Raw genomic sequence first — 20,230 nt, forward strand, 5'->3', positions numbered from 1 at the left:
TTATGATTGGAACAGGAAGCTTCTCTGCAAATCAGTGTCCAGGAACTTTGTGCCATCTACAGTACCTGTCAGCGTCAAAGTGACAGCATGCACATCCTTAGACGTACCATAGGATGTCTGATGTGAGCAGATGGGATGAATACTCTAGTGTGCTGCATCTGAAGGAAATCAGACTCTGGTAGTTTTGTATCAGTGAAAGTATCATTTACCTGGGATCCACAATCACCTGTCAAATCATCTTGGTAGAAAATTTCTTACACGCAATTTTCCAGAAACAAAGTAACCCTGCAGTCACACCATACATTTATCTAAAGTGCTTTCTTAGTTTTAGCTGAAACAAACAGCATCCACCCGTGTTTTCCTGAGCTATATTCAATCCCAGACAAGCAGCATCTTCACACACTGGATGTCAAATGTTTAGCCTTTCACAGACAGGACTAAACCTTTCTTTTCTTCATCTTGTCTGTTTCATATGGGAAACAAATAAAGGGGAAAGCAGGTTCTTCACAGATGATCTCAAGATGGATAATTTCCAGTATTATGACAGCACGTGAAGCTGCTGAGACTGCACTTCCTGAGAGCATGGTGATGGCATTTCCAAGTTAATTGTGTTACACGTGAGTGCTCTCATGTTAGGAATTTGCAGTGCTATCACTGGATCTTGTGTATGTATGTTTAAAACCACTATGCCATAATGCTAAATCCAAATCAGATGAAAATTCTGAGAAGGTAATTCTATGCTCCTTATTTACACACACTCCAAGCCCCACCACCTGCAAAAACTTCTTGAGAGTCACCCATATGGCATACATGGCAGCAGCTACAGTACATGTAAATAACTGACTTTATTCTTTGGGATGAGATGCAGATATGTGTGTCACAACTCACCCTCTGCTCCCCTCTTCATTGGTTGAAGTCCTGACATTTGGTTCAAAGGAGATGGGTAGAGGGGATTTGCATTGACCTTATATTGCCACAGTAGAGGCAAGGGTCATAGAGCACAAGTGATGCCTCTGGTTAAAATTCTGACCAGAGCCGTAACAAGGGTGGGGCAAGTGGGCACTTGCCCCAGGCACAATACATTTAGGGGCGCAAAATTAAAAATGAGAGTTAAAATATTATTTCATTTATATCTTTACTATAATCTATTTTCAATCTCAATATATGTGCAATTAATAAAATACAAAAAATTAAGAATTTTTTAATTTTTTGGGGGCAAGGGGGAAAGGGGGGTGGTGCGAGGCCCAGTTCAATAGCTTGCCCCAGGTGCAGAAAACCTTCGTTATGGCTCTGTCTCTGACACTGGTGTTATACCTAACATGGCAGAAATGGCTGCATCACATCTTGAACAGTTATAGAACAAGAAGTAACTTGGTTTCCCCCCCTATTGCAGCAACAACTACGCTGTGTACATGACCTGTAGATTCAGGAACACCATGATATACAAATATGTTTCAAGGGGTGTCCAGGTAAGATTTTTGATAAACTCCTTAGTTTAAAGAATATTAAAGCTTTAGCTAACAGATTTAAGCAGTTATAGACTCACATAGCCCTGATTTCTCAAACTTCAGAAAAGCTATAAATGAGAAAAGGCAATACAGTACAACACAAGTTAGATACCTTTAGCTCTTTTGCTCCACCAGAAGCAGCTGCCTGGGAAATATTCTGTAGTTGTTTAATGCGTTCACTGAAGTCAGACACCCACTGAATAACAGTCATGCCAGCAGGCACAGTGTAATGAGACCAGCTATGGGGCAGAATACCTAGAGAAGACACATCCAAGGTAAGAGCTCTGTATGGGTATGAATCAGATTACCTACTATTTCCCAATGCAATTTTACCCTTTTAGTGGCAGCCACTTTATTATTATTCTGATTTACTACATAGTTTTTATACCAAAAACTATGGGGTCCTCGGAGTATAAGTGTATCACAAACTGACATTATATAAAGGCACCTAGTTTTCAATGAGTTCTGCAGATCAGTAAACAGAAATTACTATCTGAAGCATATCTTATTAAAAAATTCTAGAAGGCATTCATTAATAAGTTCAATTGCATATACATCAGAGTGCAAAAATATAGTTCACAGCCAATTTTTTCCTCTGAGTCTTTCAACATGGAAGACACCAATTTTAAGGAATTACTGCAATGTGCCACCTTCATCCTCAGTTTACAAGAATAATTCATTAACTCACAGTACAATAGTTCTGCTTAAATGGGTCTCTTAACCATCAGTATATTCCATTGTATTGGTACAAAGTATCCCCTTTCATCATCTGCTACCAAATGTATGATCACAGAAGGAAAAAAAAAAAAGATAACTTCTGAAGTTTCTCTGATAATTGTTACAAGTGAGTTAAAACTTAACGTTTTGATTGAAACTGGTTTACAGTCAACACTAGGCTCCAAGGGTTGGCTTCAAACTCAGCAAAATGTTTTTTAATACCAGTCTCAGTTTGTAATGCCAACTTGCAATTCATTTCCAAGTAGCACAATATAGAGGTCTTACTGCTTTAATCTCCAGGTCCTGGAAACAGTAACATAAAAATGGCATTTCCTTTAAGCAATGTCTAGCTCCCACAGATGGAACACAAGATTAAAAACCACAATTCAAGCAAAGGCAAAAACCTAGACTGGCTTAAAAATTGGATTTTTTTTCAATCCAATCTCATGGCAGTTGAATGCTTAGGTTGGCAACACTGAAGTTCATGTGTTATAGGACCAGCCTCAGCATTTTGACTTTCAGAATTCTGTGCTAGGCAAGAATAATGGATTTTTTTTTTAAACCATGAGTGCTGGAAATGAGAACACCTCAACTAATGTAATAGGATTACTGGTGGAGCATCCTAAAAAGAGAATCCTGCAACATACCTTTTACCAATTCATTTATAAGCGTACGCAAGTAGTTGGTCTGTTTCTTCTTGCCTTCACAAACCTGAACCACATCAGCAAGATCCTGACGAACATCTTGAAGTAATTTGGCTCCCATTTTCACCTCTCTCTCAAAGAATCGGAACAATGGATCCTTATTTAAGCAAGAAAAATGTGGAAACAAGATGAGCATCTTCTGGTGGGAAAATTAATTTAGTCCTAAATCACCGAAGGGGACTAGTTGGGCTACCCAAATCCCACATACTGGGACAGACCAGTGATACTATCTTCGGAGCCAACCTACATTCTTCAGTTCACTTGAGTTAGACATGTGGTATGAAGCTTCTTTTATAGCACCTCCATCTTAGGAAGCAAGATACTAGACAAACTTACATTGTGCCTTCCGAGCCAAAGTAAATGTTACTTTTGTCAAATTCTTAAACTGAATTATAGCAAAGAACATGAAACAAGACACTGTTTCCAAGTCTGCTATACTACTTGGATTTAGAGAGACCATTTATAGGATGTAATCTAGATAGGATCTCACCAACATTTGCATGATCTCTACTATTTTACAGACCAAAATATGTATTTGGCTATCTTAATCATCACCTTAATATTTTCCACTGTTCGTTTAAGATGGTTTAGAGTTTGTGGAATAAGATGGAGCCAGTTGGAGGCTGTGGTGTGTAGTGTTCTCATCCAGGATGGACGCCCATCTGAAGTTGAATCTGTTCTTGCCTTCTTTTCAGTTTCTGCATAAGCTAAATCGTCCTCATCCTCTAGCATCTGCATTTTCAGCATTTTACTAATCATATCAATACCTGAACCAAAGCCAATAAAAAAAAAGACAAAAAACCCACCCCCAAGTGTTAGAATATCAGTATAAGGAAAGTTTTAAAGATGCATTAGCAAATTACATTAACACTATTGTGATTGCCACTTATTTAAAAATACTTCTTAAATATACTATTAAACATGAGTAACCTTCCTTAGGCTTAGAACTGAAGGAGTCTCACTTGGGTAATGTTCTCCTGTCTACAGGGGAGATTTTAAACAAGTTACTTTCAATCTTAAGAATTCGTAGATATTTATTAATTGGTTTGAGGAAACAAAAATAATTAATACACTTCGAGATACTTGTAACATTGCTATTTCCTGTAAGAACACAATTCCCATGTCACCTATTTTGAAAGTGTTTTTTTTTTTTTTTTTTTTTTTTTAAAAGAGTTACATAATTTAAACACAAAGAAGTCAAAAATACAAATTTTACCCTGTGTGGTGAGAAGAACTTTTTCTGCATTGTTTGGTAAACCAAGCCAGGATGGGGTTTGTGTATCTGGAAGCAACTCAACCCACTGGACAAATTCTTCACGTCTGCAAGTGAAAGTCGTGGCAGTAAACTGAGTTAATTAGAATATCAGGCATTTTAACAGGAGATCAGGAATATTTTGCATAGCTAAACACAAATGCAAAAAATGCAACAGAGTCCAGCTTCTCTGAAGGAAAGCAAGCTACTAAAGTGAGACCAACTGAAATCTGAGGCTGAAAAAAATACCTGATTCCATCTGGCATTTGAATATCCTTATGTCCATCAACCTTGCAAGCCAGTTTGAATTCACTATCAAAGCTCAGAGTGGTAAACAAACGCTCCAGGAAAGTGTTTAGCAAACGCTGATCAAATTCATTATCAATGCGACCTCCATAAATGGATTGTGCCATCAATGTTTTCAGAGCAGACCATGGGATCTTATCTGGAGAAATGTTTTGGCGGCCCTGAGAGCAAACACAAGTTAATTAGAAGGTGAAAATTCCCCATAAAAATTGGGAAGTTTAATGAAAGCCAAAAGTCAAACAGTTTGAAGTCTTGTTTTGGATACTGCTTGTTTCCAGCTAATCTTGTCAGTATTTCAGATTAACCCCAAGTAATCCAAATGTTACTTTATATTTAAGAGAGATTTATAAAACAGCAATACATTTAATTACCTTTGCTGTATCATCCAGCCACGTATCTATTGTGTCACAGGCAGATCTCAGATCAGATTCACCAAATTCATATTTCTTGGACCATCCCAGGGGAGCATATCGCAAACGTTCTTGAATGATGGCATGGAACCAGGCAAGAAGGAAATATAAACGAGCACGTTCATTTGGAGCCTAGGATGGGGGGGGAAAAAATACGTTATTTCTCCACACCAGAGCCATAGTGATCAAAAATGTATTAAGAAACCTGGTTTGCTACAGTGCTGGTGAATATCAAATGTCTGGTAAAATAGGGTCTCCAAGTTTTAATGCATCAGATGATAAAAAGCTTAACCAATTACTTCCTTACATGCCATCCATATTTTAGTTAGCATAAAGTGAAAGCCTCTGAAAAGTTTGGTTTTTTTCCACAGTAATATCAGAAGATGTAACATTTGTTTAATGTATGCTAGAGGGACTGAAAGCTATGAAATTAAACTCTCAAATAGTTTTCAGTTTGAGTTCAATATAAACTACTCAGAAACCAATGACTCACCTTACATATTCTCGAAACAGGAATACTACTGAATGTTCTCAGCATGTTTGCCTTTACACCAGGAGGAGGTTCAAACACAAAGATCCGACCAGCGCGTAGCAAATTGACTGGTACCTAGAACAGAAAAGCATCAACATAAGTTATAACCTGAAGAATACTCTCTTCTACAAAGATTGTGATATTTTTAACAAGCTTGCTAATCTACACTACATTATTTATTTTAGCTGAGTATCCTCCTCCCTCTTGCAAGAAGATGATGAAACTACCAGCAGTAAGGACTCACAACATTAAAATAATAATCTTCAACACAAATTAAATACTGAGGGCCAATTTACTAGGTACTACTTTGGGAAAGAAAAATGTAGGCAGTCTTTTCTTCACTGCATAAGCCGGAAGACAGGATATTTACAAAGCACTTGACAATACAAGGAATGTGATGTGAAATACTCTAGGAAGCACTAGGCAGGCTTTTGGCAATTGTTTCTGCTTCTGCAGATGCATTCCAAGATGCACCCTTCCATCTGCCAAGCTATGGCCATCATGGGAAATGCTGCCTGATTCAAGTAACAGTGACTTTGGTTACCTTGGGATTTATCTCCATGGTAAGGAAGAGTCTGAAACAAGCATGAGGTTGTAAAGAATGTAGCTTCTTCTCTAGCTGCATCAACCAACCAGGAGCCAGGTGGACATTCTTTAGCATTACCCACCTACAAGAATATAGTAACAGAAGAGTAACTAGCTTATTATTCACAGTTCTACTTATATAAAAAAAAAAAAAGAGGAACAGAACATACCTGCCAGATTTCACTGCTGTGTTTATTGCCTTATCTGCCTGATTAAATCCTTCAGCAGAGCCTACAAGCAGAAGGTTATTGTTAGCTCTAGAACAGGGGTCAGCAGCCTTTTCAAATCAAACTACATCAACATTCAAAACAAGTGCTCAAAGAGACAGTATAAGAATTCAGTCATGCAAATAGGCAAATATACAACTTAATTGACATTATGGTTAATAATATTACCAGCATCAATGAACTATTGTACTCTGACATTTAATGGTTCTGCTGCTGTCTCTGTGTGTCTGTGTCTCCGTCTGGGCTGGGGTGCATGAGGGGTTCAGGGCAGGGGACTGGGGTATGTGGGAGGTGCAGGAGGCAAGGCAGGGCACTAGGGGTGGGACAAAGTATGTGGGGGGCCTTGGAGCTAGATTACCTTATGTGGCTGGGCCTGGGCTTTTGCACCCGGGCAATCACTGGACAAGGGCCCAGGCCAGAATTGCCGCAGCCAAATTGTGGCCTCCCCTTCTAGCCATGCCACAGCACGAGGGGGGCACCACCAGCCCTTCCTGCAGCCAGATGGGGGCTGGACTGAAGGGCCAGCCCTGGGATCAGGGCTGGGAAGAGGGTGCTGTGGTCAGATGGGGGCTGCGCCCTAACTAGGGCCTTGTTGGCCAGGTTCATTTTAAATCAAGTACAAAATGTCCAATACAAAAGGTTTCCACACTGTCGTTATTTATGGCAGGGGGTGAGGAACCTTTTTTAGTTTCAGGGCCACTGACCCACAGGGGAAGAAAAAAAAAAAAAAAAACAGTCGGAGACGTAAGTGAAAAGCAAAAAAACCCCACAAAAACCCCTACAAAAGACTCCCAGCCCCCACTGATGTGGCTCTCAACTGAAACACCCCACTCCCCTACTGCTCCAGCACTGTGGTGGTGGTGGGGAAGAGTTCAACAGGGTGAGCTGAGGTTCAAGGCCTTAGGCCAGATTAACTCTTCTAGGGTTTCGGGGTTAGTGGATTTTGTGCTCCCTCTCCCTCCGGCGGGGTCAAAAACGAAGAGTTCAGAGTGCATGATTTTGGCCAATGGGAGCAGCGGGTTGCTGTCCAAGCCAGAGGAGGGGGAAGGGAAGAGGCAGCACGAGGAGACGCTTCTATAGCTTTTCTTCTCCCCACTAGATCCGGCTTGTGAGGAAGGCTTGTGGCTTTCTCCCTCCCATCCCCCAAGGAAGCTGGCACTGGCGCTCTAATCTTGCAGGGACCCTGTGAGGCTGGAATGCCAATGCAGACTCCCTACTCTGGGGGGAGTGAGGGGAGTCTAATTTTGAGCTGCAAGAGCCATAGGTTGCCAACCCCTGCTCCAGAAATAACTTCAGTCAATTAAAGTAAATATCAGTATCTGTCAAAATTATAAAAAAATGATAGTCAAGTTCTGCCAAACCTAATGATAATGTATTCTTACCAATAGCAATAGAGGTAATCTGTGTGTTTTGTTCAGCTGCAAGGTCTTCAACATGGCCACTGGCATCATAGCCAGGTACAGAACACATCAGTACAGGAGTATTTGGTTTCACCTGCAAATCAGGAAGTTTAAACACACATTCACAACTGCCATAAAAATAAGCAATATTTAGAATTATGCACCTCTCCAAAAATCCGCAGGGGAAGATTAGCATAAGGGATAAAGACGCTTATGTAATAAAACTGTATTCAGCATAGTTAGTAAAACTATTGCAGGGCAATTTAACTAAAAAAAGATCCTTGGAAACCTGTTACCCCATTGCTGAAAGCTATTATGGACCTCATTACCTGAAATGAAGGCAGAGGAGTCTGATGTGCCACAAGAGATTTATGCCCCTCAATGTGTTAATGTTTTAGTATTTTCATTCCCATAGATTACCTCAGTATCTACAATGTGTGTCAAATCTAATGGCTGCTCCATAATAGACATGAAGGATTCGCCAAGATTTGCTGAAACAAATGCATGTGCCATTGCCAGGAGACGGTCTGGACGGAATGCCTGGATCAAGAGTAAGCGATGAATGGCCTGCCCAATCGGTGCTAAAATGAGAAAAGAAGAGTGTTATTGTTTCCGAAGCTTAACAGGTCATAACTCAGTATTTAGATCTTTAACACAATTCAAGAACTGGGAAAAAAAATATCAAATAAGTGGAGAAAAAAGAAAGACTTAGCAAAAGAGCTACAGCTTTTAAAGACTGTGTGAAACAATTTGCTAAATGCAGTACAGGCAGTCCCCGGGTTACGTACAAGATAGGGACTGTAGGTTTGAAAGCCAGTTCTTACATACAGATTCAATTTAAGAACCCCAGGCGTCCCCAAGTTAGCTGCTGCTGAAACTGATCAGCGGCTGATTCCAGGAAGCCTGGGGCAGAGCAACTCTGCCTCAGGCTTCCTGTAGTCAGCGCTGGTCAGTTTCAGCAGCGGCTGACTTGGGGACGCCTGGGGCAGAGCAGCTTGGGTGCTGCTGGGTTGCTCCAGTAGTGCCGCTCCTCGGTGCTACTGGACCAACCGGCAGCGCCCCAGCTGTTGTACCACAGGCATCCGGAGCAAAGCCGTGGAGCACGGGGGCAGCGGGACAGCCCAGACGCACCGCGGCTGTCCTGCTGCCTGCGTGCTCCGCGGCTTTGCTCCCTGTCTCCCTGGTCTGCTGGTCTCCAGCAGACCAGGGAGACGCAGAGCAAACCCCATTCGTAACTGCGGATCCGACATAAGTCGGATCCGCGTAACTCGGGGACTGCCTGTACTCTATGTTGAAAAAGATCACAACGGTTATTCTTAATCTGACAATCAAAACTAACTCTGTCCCAAGTAAGGTTGCCTTAAATTGACCTAGGAATCTCTCTCCATCAGAGAGACCATTAGGCTTACATACAGTACTTTTTTCAGGTTGTGAATTCTTCAGTGAAACAGTTCCCCAATTTGTTTAGGGCCTTTGGACGCTTCTGCAATAAGTTCATACACAAAATCTAAAGCCTATGGAAGTGCTGCCATGAAGTTTGAGATTTTAGTAAAGAGACACACATTCCTGTAGCATGTGCAACACATGAAGAAAGCTAGACTATTAAGGCAAATAATTAAAAAACCTAAGCTGCTGTTAGAAAGTTTTTAGCTTGACAATAAGCCATTGGTTCAGATTTTGTCCAGATATATGGATTATTTAGCTATCCTTTGAAACCTGTATGTTCCAATGATAAAAGCACTACAGGAAACGAGTGTATTTTTTTCATATGCAAATTCTGATCCCATAGCCAAAGAGTTTTACACAGAAGCTTTAGAAAAAGTTTGTAGTAACCATTTATAGCAATTAGACAACTGTGTCAAAGAAATGTTCATTGTAAATAGCCTATTTCAAACAAATTTGTATGAAAATGCTGTCCATTGTGATTTTACAGATAGGAAAGATTAAGCAAAGAGTGGCAGTTTTAAGTTTTCACCAAGCTAGAGCTTTAGTTTCCCTCTAGCCAGCTAAGAATATCTACATTTCGCATGGCCTTAGTTTCAGTTAATGAAGAAATTACGACAAAGGAAGGAGTAGCAAAAGTTTTAGTAGGAAATCATGGAAGGTCAGGAAACAATGAAAGTGCCTTTTACAGAGTTCTGAGCATTGAGTGAGACCAGGCTGGCAACACCAAAAGGCTCAGATGCCTATTCAACAGTTTTTGTACAGTAGGGCAGTTTGTTTCCTATAGGTAGGGCATCATACAGACTAGTGGAACCAATTTTAACAGTGTTTTGAAGAGACTATTTGAATTTCCATCTTTTTACTTACATTTGCAAGGAAACTGCACTTTTTACATAAGTCTGATGCCAATAAACTGACATCTTTTTGCAGGCAGTCTGAGGGATATCAAGGTAATACCCTACCTTAGGTCAAAGACCACATGGTAGTGTAGGATCAGGGAAAGGCTGCATAGTCATTACTTGCACTACAATTGTTTTTTGGATAAGAGACTTCCATTTTCAATCCTATTTAAAAACTTCTAGTTTGCACAACTGCTACATTCTGAGACTTGACTGAAGTTATTTTGTTCAAGATTTAAATTGGCAGCAAGGAAACTGTCAGATAAGTGAGTGCAACTGAACTTACTTGCAGGTTTTTCTTCAGTCCAAATGTATGGCACAGTTTGCTCTGGTGAACTGCTTTCCAACCAGATGCAGAATTGCTGTATTAAAAGAAATATTAATTACAACATATTGTACATGAGACAGACTTTGGATTCTATTCCAACTATAAGGTCATCAGAGCAAGGACTTTTACACACATGGATACAGAGCCTACTATAAGTCTTGATCATGGCCGGGGAGTTTACTGCAAGAAAAACTCCAACCAAGTCTAAAAACATACTGCATTTTACTGAAGATACTGGATAGTCCAAGTAATATAAAACCCAGTGCTTGAAACCATATACTAACTTCTACGGAGGGGGAGACTGATCCAGTGTTTAGGGCACTAGCTTAGGAAATCCAGGTTAGTATCCCTATGAAAGTTTTTCTGTGTAAACTTAGCAAGCCATTTATTCTGTGGCCCAGCTCCCCATTGTAATATGGGAACAGTACCTCACAATATAGCTACATTCACTATTGCAAAGGGAGACACGTAAGTACCCACCATAGGTCTAACCAAGTTAATGCAGTGACAGTGCTTAAACATGGTACTTGCCTCATCAGCATGAACCTTCGAAACCAGGTCCTTAAATTCAGGAAGGCAGCTCAACCTCATCATAGCTTCCATTTGTTCTGTTGTAAGCCCGCTGATCTTTGGGAGAGATGCTGTGCTGAGTACAATTTCTTTTCCTCTTAAGAAATGCTGGAATTCTGCATCATACGTAGGTTCCCTTAAAATTAAAAGTAGAGTAGATTTAGCCAAGTTAGCTGTTTGCATTTCAATTGAAGTAGTGGATAACTTTAAGGCAACAAATATAATTTGTTTTTTCAGCTTATATACAATTCTCATGTATATAAGCTGAAAAACTGAGATGCAGCTCAATAAGCAAAAATTCAAATATTTACCCAATTGTGCCTTTAAGTTTAATTCTGGCCAACAGCATAGCAAAGGTTATGTGATCTTGATGTAGCATGCCACGAGCTACTCTATTGAAAGCCACCTATCAAAACAAAGTGTAACTGGTTAGTCGTATTATATAGCGCCTTACATCAGTTTTCCCCAAGACAAGCACAAGAGCTATGAAAATTCTATACTGAACCTGGAAGAGGTCTTTTGTGATAATTGAGAGACGCTGGGTATGGTCTGTAATTCCCTTCAAATTTGGGTTCTCATACAAGACGTTGTGATAGATATCCAAGAAAAACTGGAGAGAATACTGGTACAAGAAGTGTATCTAAAGGAGTTGAAAAAAAAAAAAGTAGTATATATATATGTATAGAGTTTAGAACATATGGCACTACTGTTTGACAAAGATAGAGGTTACTGTAATTCATGATGTATTATGTAGTCATAATTGGAAATTAAACAGTACTGCATAACAGAGCACTGAATATTTCCAGTAGGAAAGGAAGGGATTAAATTTGGTTCTTTAACCTGTTTCAGTGACTCCATTGTGAAGTAGATACTACTGCATGCTGTAGAAAGAGGCAGATACTGCTGAGATACAGTCTCCACCTCCTGCATGACAATATCAGTCTCCTCTACTTTTCTGGTGACCTCAGCTGCTTCTTTCTTTAGATTCTCCAAAGTAGTTATGATTGTGTCATCATCTAAAATACGTCCCTTCACTTCATTGAGAGCTTGTAGCAGAGATTTTTCTAATTGCCGCAAACGCAGTTGGAATTCCCCTTAAGTAAAACAAATTGAGAGCTGTGATCACATGCCTATACATTTTATTCTATAGTTTACAATCTCATTTATGCTTTGAGACAATGTTCCAAATCATCACATTTCTTGACTATAAAAAGAACGGCCATATATTAGTAGGAGTGACAGTCAAGTTTGTCTTCTAAATCGTACTAATTAGGACTCATTTTTATGGTTTGATTTTTCAGAAATATACCTTGAAGTTTAAGGAGGTCAGAACGTTTTTCATCCACGTCTGGTCTTTCAGCTTTCAGAACCTCATTCAGACACTGGCTCTGTAAACTACTGCGAGTTACTGTGAAATTGACAAACGTAACACGAGAGCAAAGATCCGGCGGGAATTCAACCTATAAAATAAAGTAAGTGTCAGGGTCACTGTTGGTTTGGTACATGTTTTGTCCTGCTGAAAGCTAAATAAATTTGTATGTGTGCCTTACTGTTGGATCTCTGGTGGAGAGAAAGATGACAAAGGATGGTGACAAATCAATATCTTGGTCTCCCAGGGTAATAAGAACTCTACCACCAGTTCTCCGAACTTCACGATTCAGCACAGGATTCAAAACTGGATCATAGCTCTCCACATCCTAAACAATAGAATTATGAGAATAATGAATAAATGTAGTTCAGTGGACCTATGCTGAAACAACCTTGAACAAAGTCTGATATCAAATTTTTACCTCTGGTTGGGAAAAGCTCTAGTAATACTCAAATTTTGGTCATGTTGGTCATGTCTACAACTATTAGACTAACTTTATCCCCCATGCAATAAGCTATTCACAGTAATTTCTAGGACCAAATACTATTTGGAAATTTTGGATGGTGGATTGCACACCTAAACAGCAACTCCAGGTTGAGTTTCTAAATTTTGCTGTTTTCATTTGGTTGGTACTTTACAATCTAATATCTACAGGCCTGAATCAGATCAGAAGTGATGCTCCCATTGCTACAAATATTAGACCACATCCTGCCTCAAGCAGTTCACAATTTAAGAGAGCAAGCAATAGGAGGGTGATGGAGACCAAAAGTAAATGTACCTGCGATTTATATATATATATATAAAATATTATAAAAAGACCATGCAATGGAGAGAATATATCCTTAAAGGGTATTGTGAAGTGCTCAGATATTACACAAATGGGTGCCATCTCCAGACATATACTATATATTTTGCCTTACTTCTATTTGTCCCAACCTAGCTATTTCAACACTGATTATCTAATGTAGACATTCCAGAAGTGTGTTTTAAGATACTTTTAAAAACAGGGGCAGAACCTATCATTTAGAGATTGTTCTATGCAGAAGGGGTGGTATGACAAAAAGTCACGTAAGGGGAGTGGAGAAGCTGCCTGTGGATAGTCAAATCACCTGAAGTGAAAGGGGCACAATAGGCAACAAATAAATAAGTAGCAAGGGTCCCAACTGAGAAAGCCTTTTAAGTTTGACCATAATATGGTAGAACAGGGACAGCAATGTGGTGAGATCAACAAGTACGGAATATGATCTTTGGTACATTTTGGGTCGACTAGAGGGGAACGGTGTAGTGTCAGAAGGCTGTACTAATCAGGTTGAGGGCTTCATGAGAATTTTAATCTATTGTTTATGTAAGGACCCTCATTTCTTCAGTACCTGAAAAGCACATAATTAGAGTAGCAATAAAACTAATGCTCAGCAAGTGAAGTTTTCAAGTGTACTTTCTGAGAAATGCAACCACATTTTTTAAGGCGTATGTAAACATGAGACTAACCTGGACAAGTAGAGGGTTACCAAATCTCAATGCACTTTCCAAATTCTTTCTGAAAGCATCATCCAAAAAGCTAGTACGAGTGATCTTACGGTCCTTGTATTCATTCATAATGAACTCTGTAGCTTGTCCAGAGGGATCAATGATCAGTGGATACCTAAGTGAAAAATATATTTCCATCATACAACTAATTTAAGGTTTCTGATACAAGCCATCTAGTCCACTCAGGCTGAGTTATTATAAATCCTTTTTGGAGAACGTTGGCTCATGTAATGGAATATGGAAGATCCCCAGTCATTGTTTGGAGAAGATACAGTTAATTTATCCTTTTCAATAATTGTATCTAGTTACTCACATGTTTCAGTCAATATAGACTAATGGCTTTTGTTTGAGCTAATTTGGTATAATAGTAAATTACAGTAAAAACACAATTTGTTTTACTTCTAAAATAAAAGGGAAGATTATTAAGAGTTGCATTTCAATTTACTATCATGGGTACTATGCAGATACTATGTAGACAGAGCTCAAAATTCTCTCAAAGCTTTTATATTCAGTTAAAGTTTCAATGAAGTTTTCCATTTGATAGGGTATGCAAATTCTATCGAGTTCAGTGGGAATTCTGTGCATTCTTAAGTTTATCCTCACACATTCAATACTTATTGTACAAATGAAGTACCTATTAAATCGCTTAAGCATGATAGCATTTTCTGTGCATAGGTCATCTGCAGGTAAAGAACTTGCTTGCCAGCGAAGACGCTCATCTGCATTGGAAAGGTATTCTGTCCTTGCAATGTCTGTACGGAACTGAAGAGTACAATATTATTATATGGCCAAAGAGTCCAAAGTTTCATCAAATTTCATCTTTATATTTTGTGAACATCTTTTGCTTTCCCCTTTATTAAGCAGTAATTCATTACAATAAATATTAACACTTACAGTAGCCATGCCATTAGTAATTGTGGATCAATCTTTACCTGAATATTTGCTTGCTGCAAATGATGGGACCATGTGGTAAATAAGTTCTGTCGCATTTGCTGATCAAAGTAACCAGCATAAGCAATAAAAGCTCCTGAAAGCAAACAGTCTCCTGCAATAGTGGACATCTGGTTCTTGAAGGTTTCACTTGTCTTCTCCCATCTTTCACGCTCAGCAGACAGACTCTTCAAGAGAGCTGTGCTACGGTTTACCTATAAATTAAGGAAGAGTCCATATAATATCTATTCAAAATGAAGTCTCCCCTAATTACTGCATTTACAACCTATAAGGAGAGACAAATTTGCCAACACACAAGACTTTGGACTCACAACTTTCAGAATTATATATGTCCAGAAAATAGTGCATCCACAACTTTGAAAGTTAGGTTGTTAGTATTCTTGGGCTGTGAATTTTACAGTTCTGATAGTGGAAAGGGACGAGAGAGTTGCAAGCATTTTAGGAAACAGGATTAGAATGTGCAACACCAGCACTGACAAACTGGAAAATTGATCTGCATTCAGCAAGTGAAATTCAGGAAGGGGGAAAAAAATGTTACACAGCAATAAAAACAGGGAACAGGTTAGGATCCGAGGGTTACAACAGATCACAAACTGAGTGAACCAACAATGAGCTGCAACTGCAAAAAAGGCTAATATTCTGGAATGTATTAATTGAAAGACAGACATGGGAGGTACCGGTCCCAATCTATACAGCAACCAAGAGTCAACTGCATTAATGTTCAGTTCTGGATAGCACATTGTAGGAAAGATGTGGACAAGTTGAAGTGTATCCAAGGGGGAACAAAAATGGATATCTAGGAAACTTAATGAGTGAGAAAAGGTTAAAAAATTGGGCATGTTTAATCTAGAAGACAACCAAGAGATGAAATCCAATTAAATCTTCAAATATGTTAATAACTATTATAAAAACGACTGATTAATTATTCTCCATGTCCATCAAAAGGATGAGCAAGAAATAAGGGGCTTAATCTGCAGCAAGGAAAATATACATTACAGATGAAGAAAAACTTTCAAATTTAATTGAGCACTGGAATAGGCTTCCAATGGACGTTGTGGAATTCCCATCATTGGAGGTTTTTAAAAACAAACTGGACAGACACCCATCAAGAATGATCTAGGTTTAATGTACCTTCTTGCAGCACAAGGGGCTGGACTCGAGTTCCCTTCTAGCCCTACATTTCTAAGATTTCATCAGTGCAGCTCAAAGAACAAAGATAAAAAGAGATATTTGTATGGACTGTCACCTGATGGGTTCTAAAGTTTGAGTTGAAGAACTAAGTTAGGTTTTACTTTGCTGTTAATTATCTCTTTAGATAAACACAGTAGTTACCTTACAAGATGACTTTAAAATATGAGAAAAGGCAGACTAACTCTTTGTTAAAGAATTAAGTAATCACAATTTCTTTGAAACACTTTTGAGGCTTATAGCATTGAGCATTCTTACGGGTAAATTGTGTGCTTGTGAAAGAGGACTGGTTTTATCTGTGCTAGCTGTTCTTGGTTTTGAGTAACATCTTGCCTACTAGCCAGCCTAGTCCTGCTCAGAATGATTGCCAATTTAACTGGATGGCTAGCATGAGACACTGACTGGAAGTGTAATTCTCACTCTGGTCCATTTATCAATGGTCTGGCAAAGCTCTTTGTAAGATGCCCAAAAGATGAAACATATTGGAAGACAAACAGTTGTGGAGAGAGTACAAAGTATTTTGTTAGAAAGGAATATAGAATGTTTGAAAGCCATGTCCCCCACCTCCAAAACAAAGGGAAAAAATTAGTAAAATGGACAAAATGGTACAAAAAGTATTCTCACTTTTGCTTCAACAGCAGCAAGGTCCGCTTTAATTGCTTGAGCCTCTGAAATCAGCACTGCATATTCTTCCTTGTAGCGAGCAATACTGGCCTCGAGATCACGAATCATCTGTTCTACTTCATTAGCTTTCTGTTGATTGTCTTTGGCATCATCCTCCAGTTTCTGAAGTTCATTGCGAAGTGGTTCTACTCGTTTCAACATATCAGCATAATTCAGCTGTGAAATGTGTGAACAGTCAGTTCTAGATACTTTCTAGAATGGAACTTACCATGGTATCTGGGGCCATGCAAGTCAGCAAGCACCATTTTTTATTGATTGAGGGCTTCTACTTAAACCAGGGCTGGGCAAGATACTGACAGCAGGCCAAATCCGGCCCACCAGCACCTTGATCCAGTATTTGGCAGCTCCTAGCTCTGCCACTAGTGCGTTACATGGGAGCCCTTGGGGAAGCATGAGCCCTTTCAACTGAAGCTATTTAAAGGGCTTGTAGCTCCTGGCCCCACTGATAATGTGTTGCCTTGCAGCCGCAAGCCAGGAATCCTATAAATAGCAATCGAAAGGGCTCCTGGCACACAGCTGCCAAGGCAACAGGTTAGCAGTGAGGCCAGGAGCTGCAAGCCCTTTGGTGGGTCTTTAAATTCAGGAGGCCAGATAGGGGCCATAGGCCACCAACCACTGGATCTTGCCCATGGCTGGCCTCCTGCTTCCCGCCCCCAAGGCCTATCAAGACCTGGAGGCAGGAGAGCATGCAAAGTCTCCTTCTCCTGCCAGGGGTACATGGCATCAGAGGAAACTGGCAGCCCCTGGCAGAGTTGAAGGTTAAGGCTTCACACACTCCTCCATCCCCAGGCCAATCAAGGTCTGTTGGTACATGTGAAGTGTCCTGTCCTGTCCCTTCCACGACAGCCTGTGACTACTTCCGAAATTCTAAGTAGCCCATCTTAAAAAATTGCCCACCCCAGCCTTAAACTGATTCACTATTCTGAGCATGCAGGTGGCCTGAAACAGCCAAAAGATGTGAACTGCACTATTCATCTCACTGAAGTGAAAGTGATGCTCTTTGATTGAAATCTGGAGGCTTCCTACATTTCAAATTCAACCTTGCAGTGCAGAGATAATTACCCTTGAAGCCAGAGTGCTCTGAAGGAGTCTAGAATGAATGTAGGAGACACACTAATGAGTCTGGAAGGCTAGGCGAAGGAAGTTGACTCTTTGGGGTAACACACAAAAATGGTGTATCTTTTGCCCTGCATGCTGGGATTAGCCTGCCCCCTCTCACACTGAAGAAGCCCTTTTTCCCCCGTAACAGTACAATAAAACTCCGTTGGTCCGGCACCCAATGCTCCGGCACTCCTGATGGTCCGGCACCATCAGGAACCCAGAAGTGCTCTGGCTGCCAGACAATTGGAGTTGCTTTGTGCCCCACTTCGATTCAGCCACTGCTGAAAATGACCAGCAGCTGAATCAGGGAAGCCAGGGGCAGAGCAGCTGGGGTGCTGATGGGTTGGTCCCACAGTCCCGAGGGGCGGTGCTACGGGACCAACCTGGCAGCACCCCAGCTGCTCTGCCCCAGGCGTCCCCAATTCAGCCGCTGCTGAAACTGACCAGCAGTGGCTGAATCCGGGACACCTGGGGCACAGCTTGACTATTGGAAAGGGAAGCTATGAGGGGTCTGGGTTGGCATACCCCCCCACCCCAACCCAGACCCCTCATAGCCCCCCTTCTGATAGCCGGGCATATCTGATAATCCGCTCCCCCCGGGTCCTAAAGGTGACCGATTATCAGAAGTTTACTGTAATTTACTCAAGCTTCCAAAACCCCACCTGTAAACTCTTGGCCAAAGTCAATACTCACCCAAATCCAAGCCTGGCATTGATAGGGCTGGATGAAACCTGGGCTTGCCATTGACATTACTTCCAAGCTAGAGGCCACCCTCCGCCCCCGGTAAGACTGAACACACTGCTCTGAAACATTCCCCATCCTCATCAGCTCGGGGGAAACTAGATCAAGCCAGGCAATAAAATCTGGTCTGTGGGTACACTAAACTGGCCACAGAACAAGACCAGCCATTAGTCAGTATTATTAAAACAAACTGCTTCAAAAGAAAGCTGAAAATAAACCATAGTGTTGCATTCAGCACTTTACTCTGCATGATCACTTGAGACCAACTATTGTTTTTAAACACTTTGTTATAAAGTGTCACAGATCTGAATGGTGGAAGTCTGCTGATTGAGTCACTGGATATTTCCAGCAACTTACAACTAATACTTATCACTAGGTGTTTGATTTCCCATGTAAGACTGAAGCATTCTATACTAGTAGATCTATTGCAAATGAGTTACCTGTGCAATTGCCCATTTTACCATGGGACCACATGCTAAGGATGCTCGGTTTACAATTTCATAATTGTAACTTGGATTTGACATGTAATTCTTCTTCATCTTTTCCCGGATGGCATCACTGCAAAAGAAGAATTATGTTTGACGCAGCACATGTGCAAATATTGAATTTGTCAGTGCAGAGTTACTAAGAGTAAGTCCCTTTTACCACATTAGATAAAACTAAAACCAATACCTTAGATCTTCAATATTAAAGTTGACAATGCTGCTGATGAAATTATCTCTGAGAACAACTAGTCTGATCTTTTTCCAGTCATTTGTCTCCTCACCCAACAAGAGACAGATTGATTCTAAAGCCAGTTTTACTGCAGCAGGAGGGTTGGCCATTGCTCTTACTTCAACAAGATGCTGCTTCCTTATAGAGCTCACAACTATTAAGGGGACGAAAAAAGTATTCAGCATGCAACAATCAGGGATTTAATGCTACTGCTGGGAAATAATGAAAGAAATTTAAGTTCAATTACTGGGAATAATCTACCTTAGCACTCTGATAGCGCTATATGCTACTCAGACTATGCCTAAATTTAAAGAACAAGACTTTACTCTGAGATGCACATCTTCGTGAGTATATGACAAGGTATTTTGGAAAGGTGGTAATTCTGCATATGCATTTGAGATGAATTCTGCTTTTTGTGAGGTAGAAACCAAACCAAACATCACCAATTGTAACTACTGGTAAGATTTCTATTGTGAAAAATCTTGTGAACAATTTCTTTCTATACCCAGCAGCAGCTCGGTACCTGCAGTTATTCACCTGATCTCTTCAGCAGAAAAGTTTACAATAGTTGGAATGAAGTTTTCCCTCATAATGATGGAACGTATCTGTTTCCAGTCAGTTGTACTTTCACCCAATAGTAGACAGATGGACTCTAGTGCTAGCTTCACTGCTGCAGGTGGGTTGGCCATAGAACGGACCTCTACCAGATGCTGCTTCTTTATTGATTTTACAGCTAATCACAGTAGTCAAGCCAGATCGAGGAGGAGAAAGGAAGAGTATTGATTGGGGAGAAAATGAAGGAAAAAAAAGACAGCAAAACAGTAAGACAGGAATTAGCAAATTTTCATTGATATTGTTTGAGAGATTTTAAGCTTCAGATCATTTCTAAAATGAATTGACCTTCTTATAATAATCACATGCTTCACATTTTGAACTCTCCACCTGTATTCTCACTTTAAACAGAACAAGATGAACTATCAGAAACCTTCAAGCACTACTATGATAGATTAGCAAGAGCAGGAGCTTGCACCTGATAGCCTTCTTGAGTTCACAAGTTAAGCATCTTAAAACCAA

General features: G+C 40.2%; 1 protein-coding gene across 2 annotated transcripts in view; it reads right to left on the reverse strand.

Moving 5' to 3' along the window:
* The window catches only part of DYNC1H1 (dynein cytoplasmic 1 heavy chain 1), a 74,550-nt gene that overhangs the window by 4,512 nt on the left and 49,808 nt on the right, over positions 1-20,230 (reverse strand). The window contains exons 52-75 of one of the 2 annotated variants that reach the window (XM_075926557.1): positions 19,115-19,310; positions 18,883-19,000; positions 16,541-16,756; positions 14,710-14,922; positions 14,412-14,539; positions 13,739-13,892; positions 12,432-12,578; positions 12,191-12,341; positions 11,722-11,975; positions 11,387-11,521; positions 11,193-11,287; positions 10,843-11,017; positions 10,270-10,345; positions 8,062-8,222; positions 7,624-7,735; positions 6,185-6,245; positions 5,974-6,097; positions 5,391-5,504; positions 4,859-5,029; positions 4,431-4,648; positions 4,146-4,249; positions 3,485-3,696; positions 2,873-3,026; positions 1,621-1,763 (exon numbers count right to left, since the gene is read on the reverse strand). In XM_075926557.1, the coding sequence (XP_075782672.1) occupies positions 1,621-1,763; positions 2,873-3,026; positions 3,485-3,696; positions 4,146-4,249; positions 4,431-4,648; positions 4,859-5,029; positions 5,391-5,504; positions 5,974-6,097; positions 6,185-6,245; positions 7,624-7,735; positions 8,062-8,222; positions 10,270-10,345; positions 10,843-11,017; positions 11,193-11,287; positions 11,387-11,521; positions 11,722-11,975; positions 12,191-12,341; positions 12,432-12,578; positions 13,739-13,892; positions 14,412-14,539; positions 14,710-14,922; positions 16,541-16,756; positions 18,883-19,000; positions 19,115-19,310 (3,632 nt within the window). Of the gene's footprint in view, positions 1-1,620; positions 1,764-2,872; positions 3,027-3,484; positions 3,697-4,145; positions 4,250-4,430; positions 4,649-4,858; positions 5,030-5,390; positions 5,505-5,973; positions 6,098-6,184; positions 6,246-7,623; positions 7,736-8,061; positions 8,223-10,269; positions 10,346-10,842; positions 11,018-11,192; positions 11,288-11,386; positions 11,522-11,721; positions 11,976-12,190; positions 12,342-12,431; positions 12,579-13,738; positions 13,893-14,411; positions 14,540-14,709; positions 14,923-16,540; positions 16,757-18,882; positions 19,001-19,114; positions 19,311-19,693; positions 19,890-20,230 lie in introns of both variants that reach the window. The other variant, XM_025183071.2, reaches the window with a different exon arrangement.

This window comes from Pelodiscus sinensis, chromosome 4 (genome assembly GCF_049634645.1).
Source record: "Pelodiscus sinensis isolate JC-2024 chromosome 4, ASM4963464v1, whole genome shotgun sequence".
Classification (NCBI taxonomy): domain Eukaryota; kingdom Metazoa; phylum Chordata; order Testudines; family Trionychidae; genus Pelodiscus; species Pelodiscus sinensis.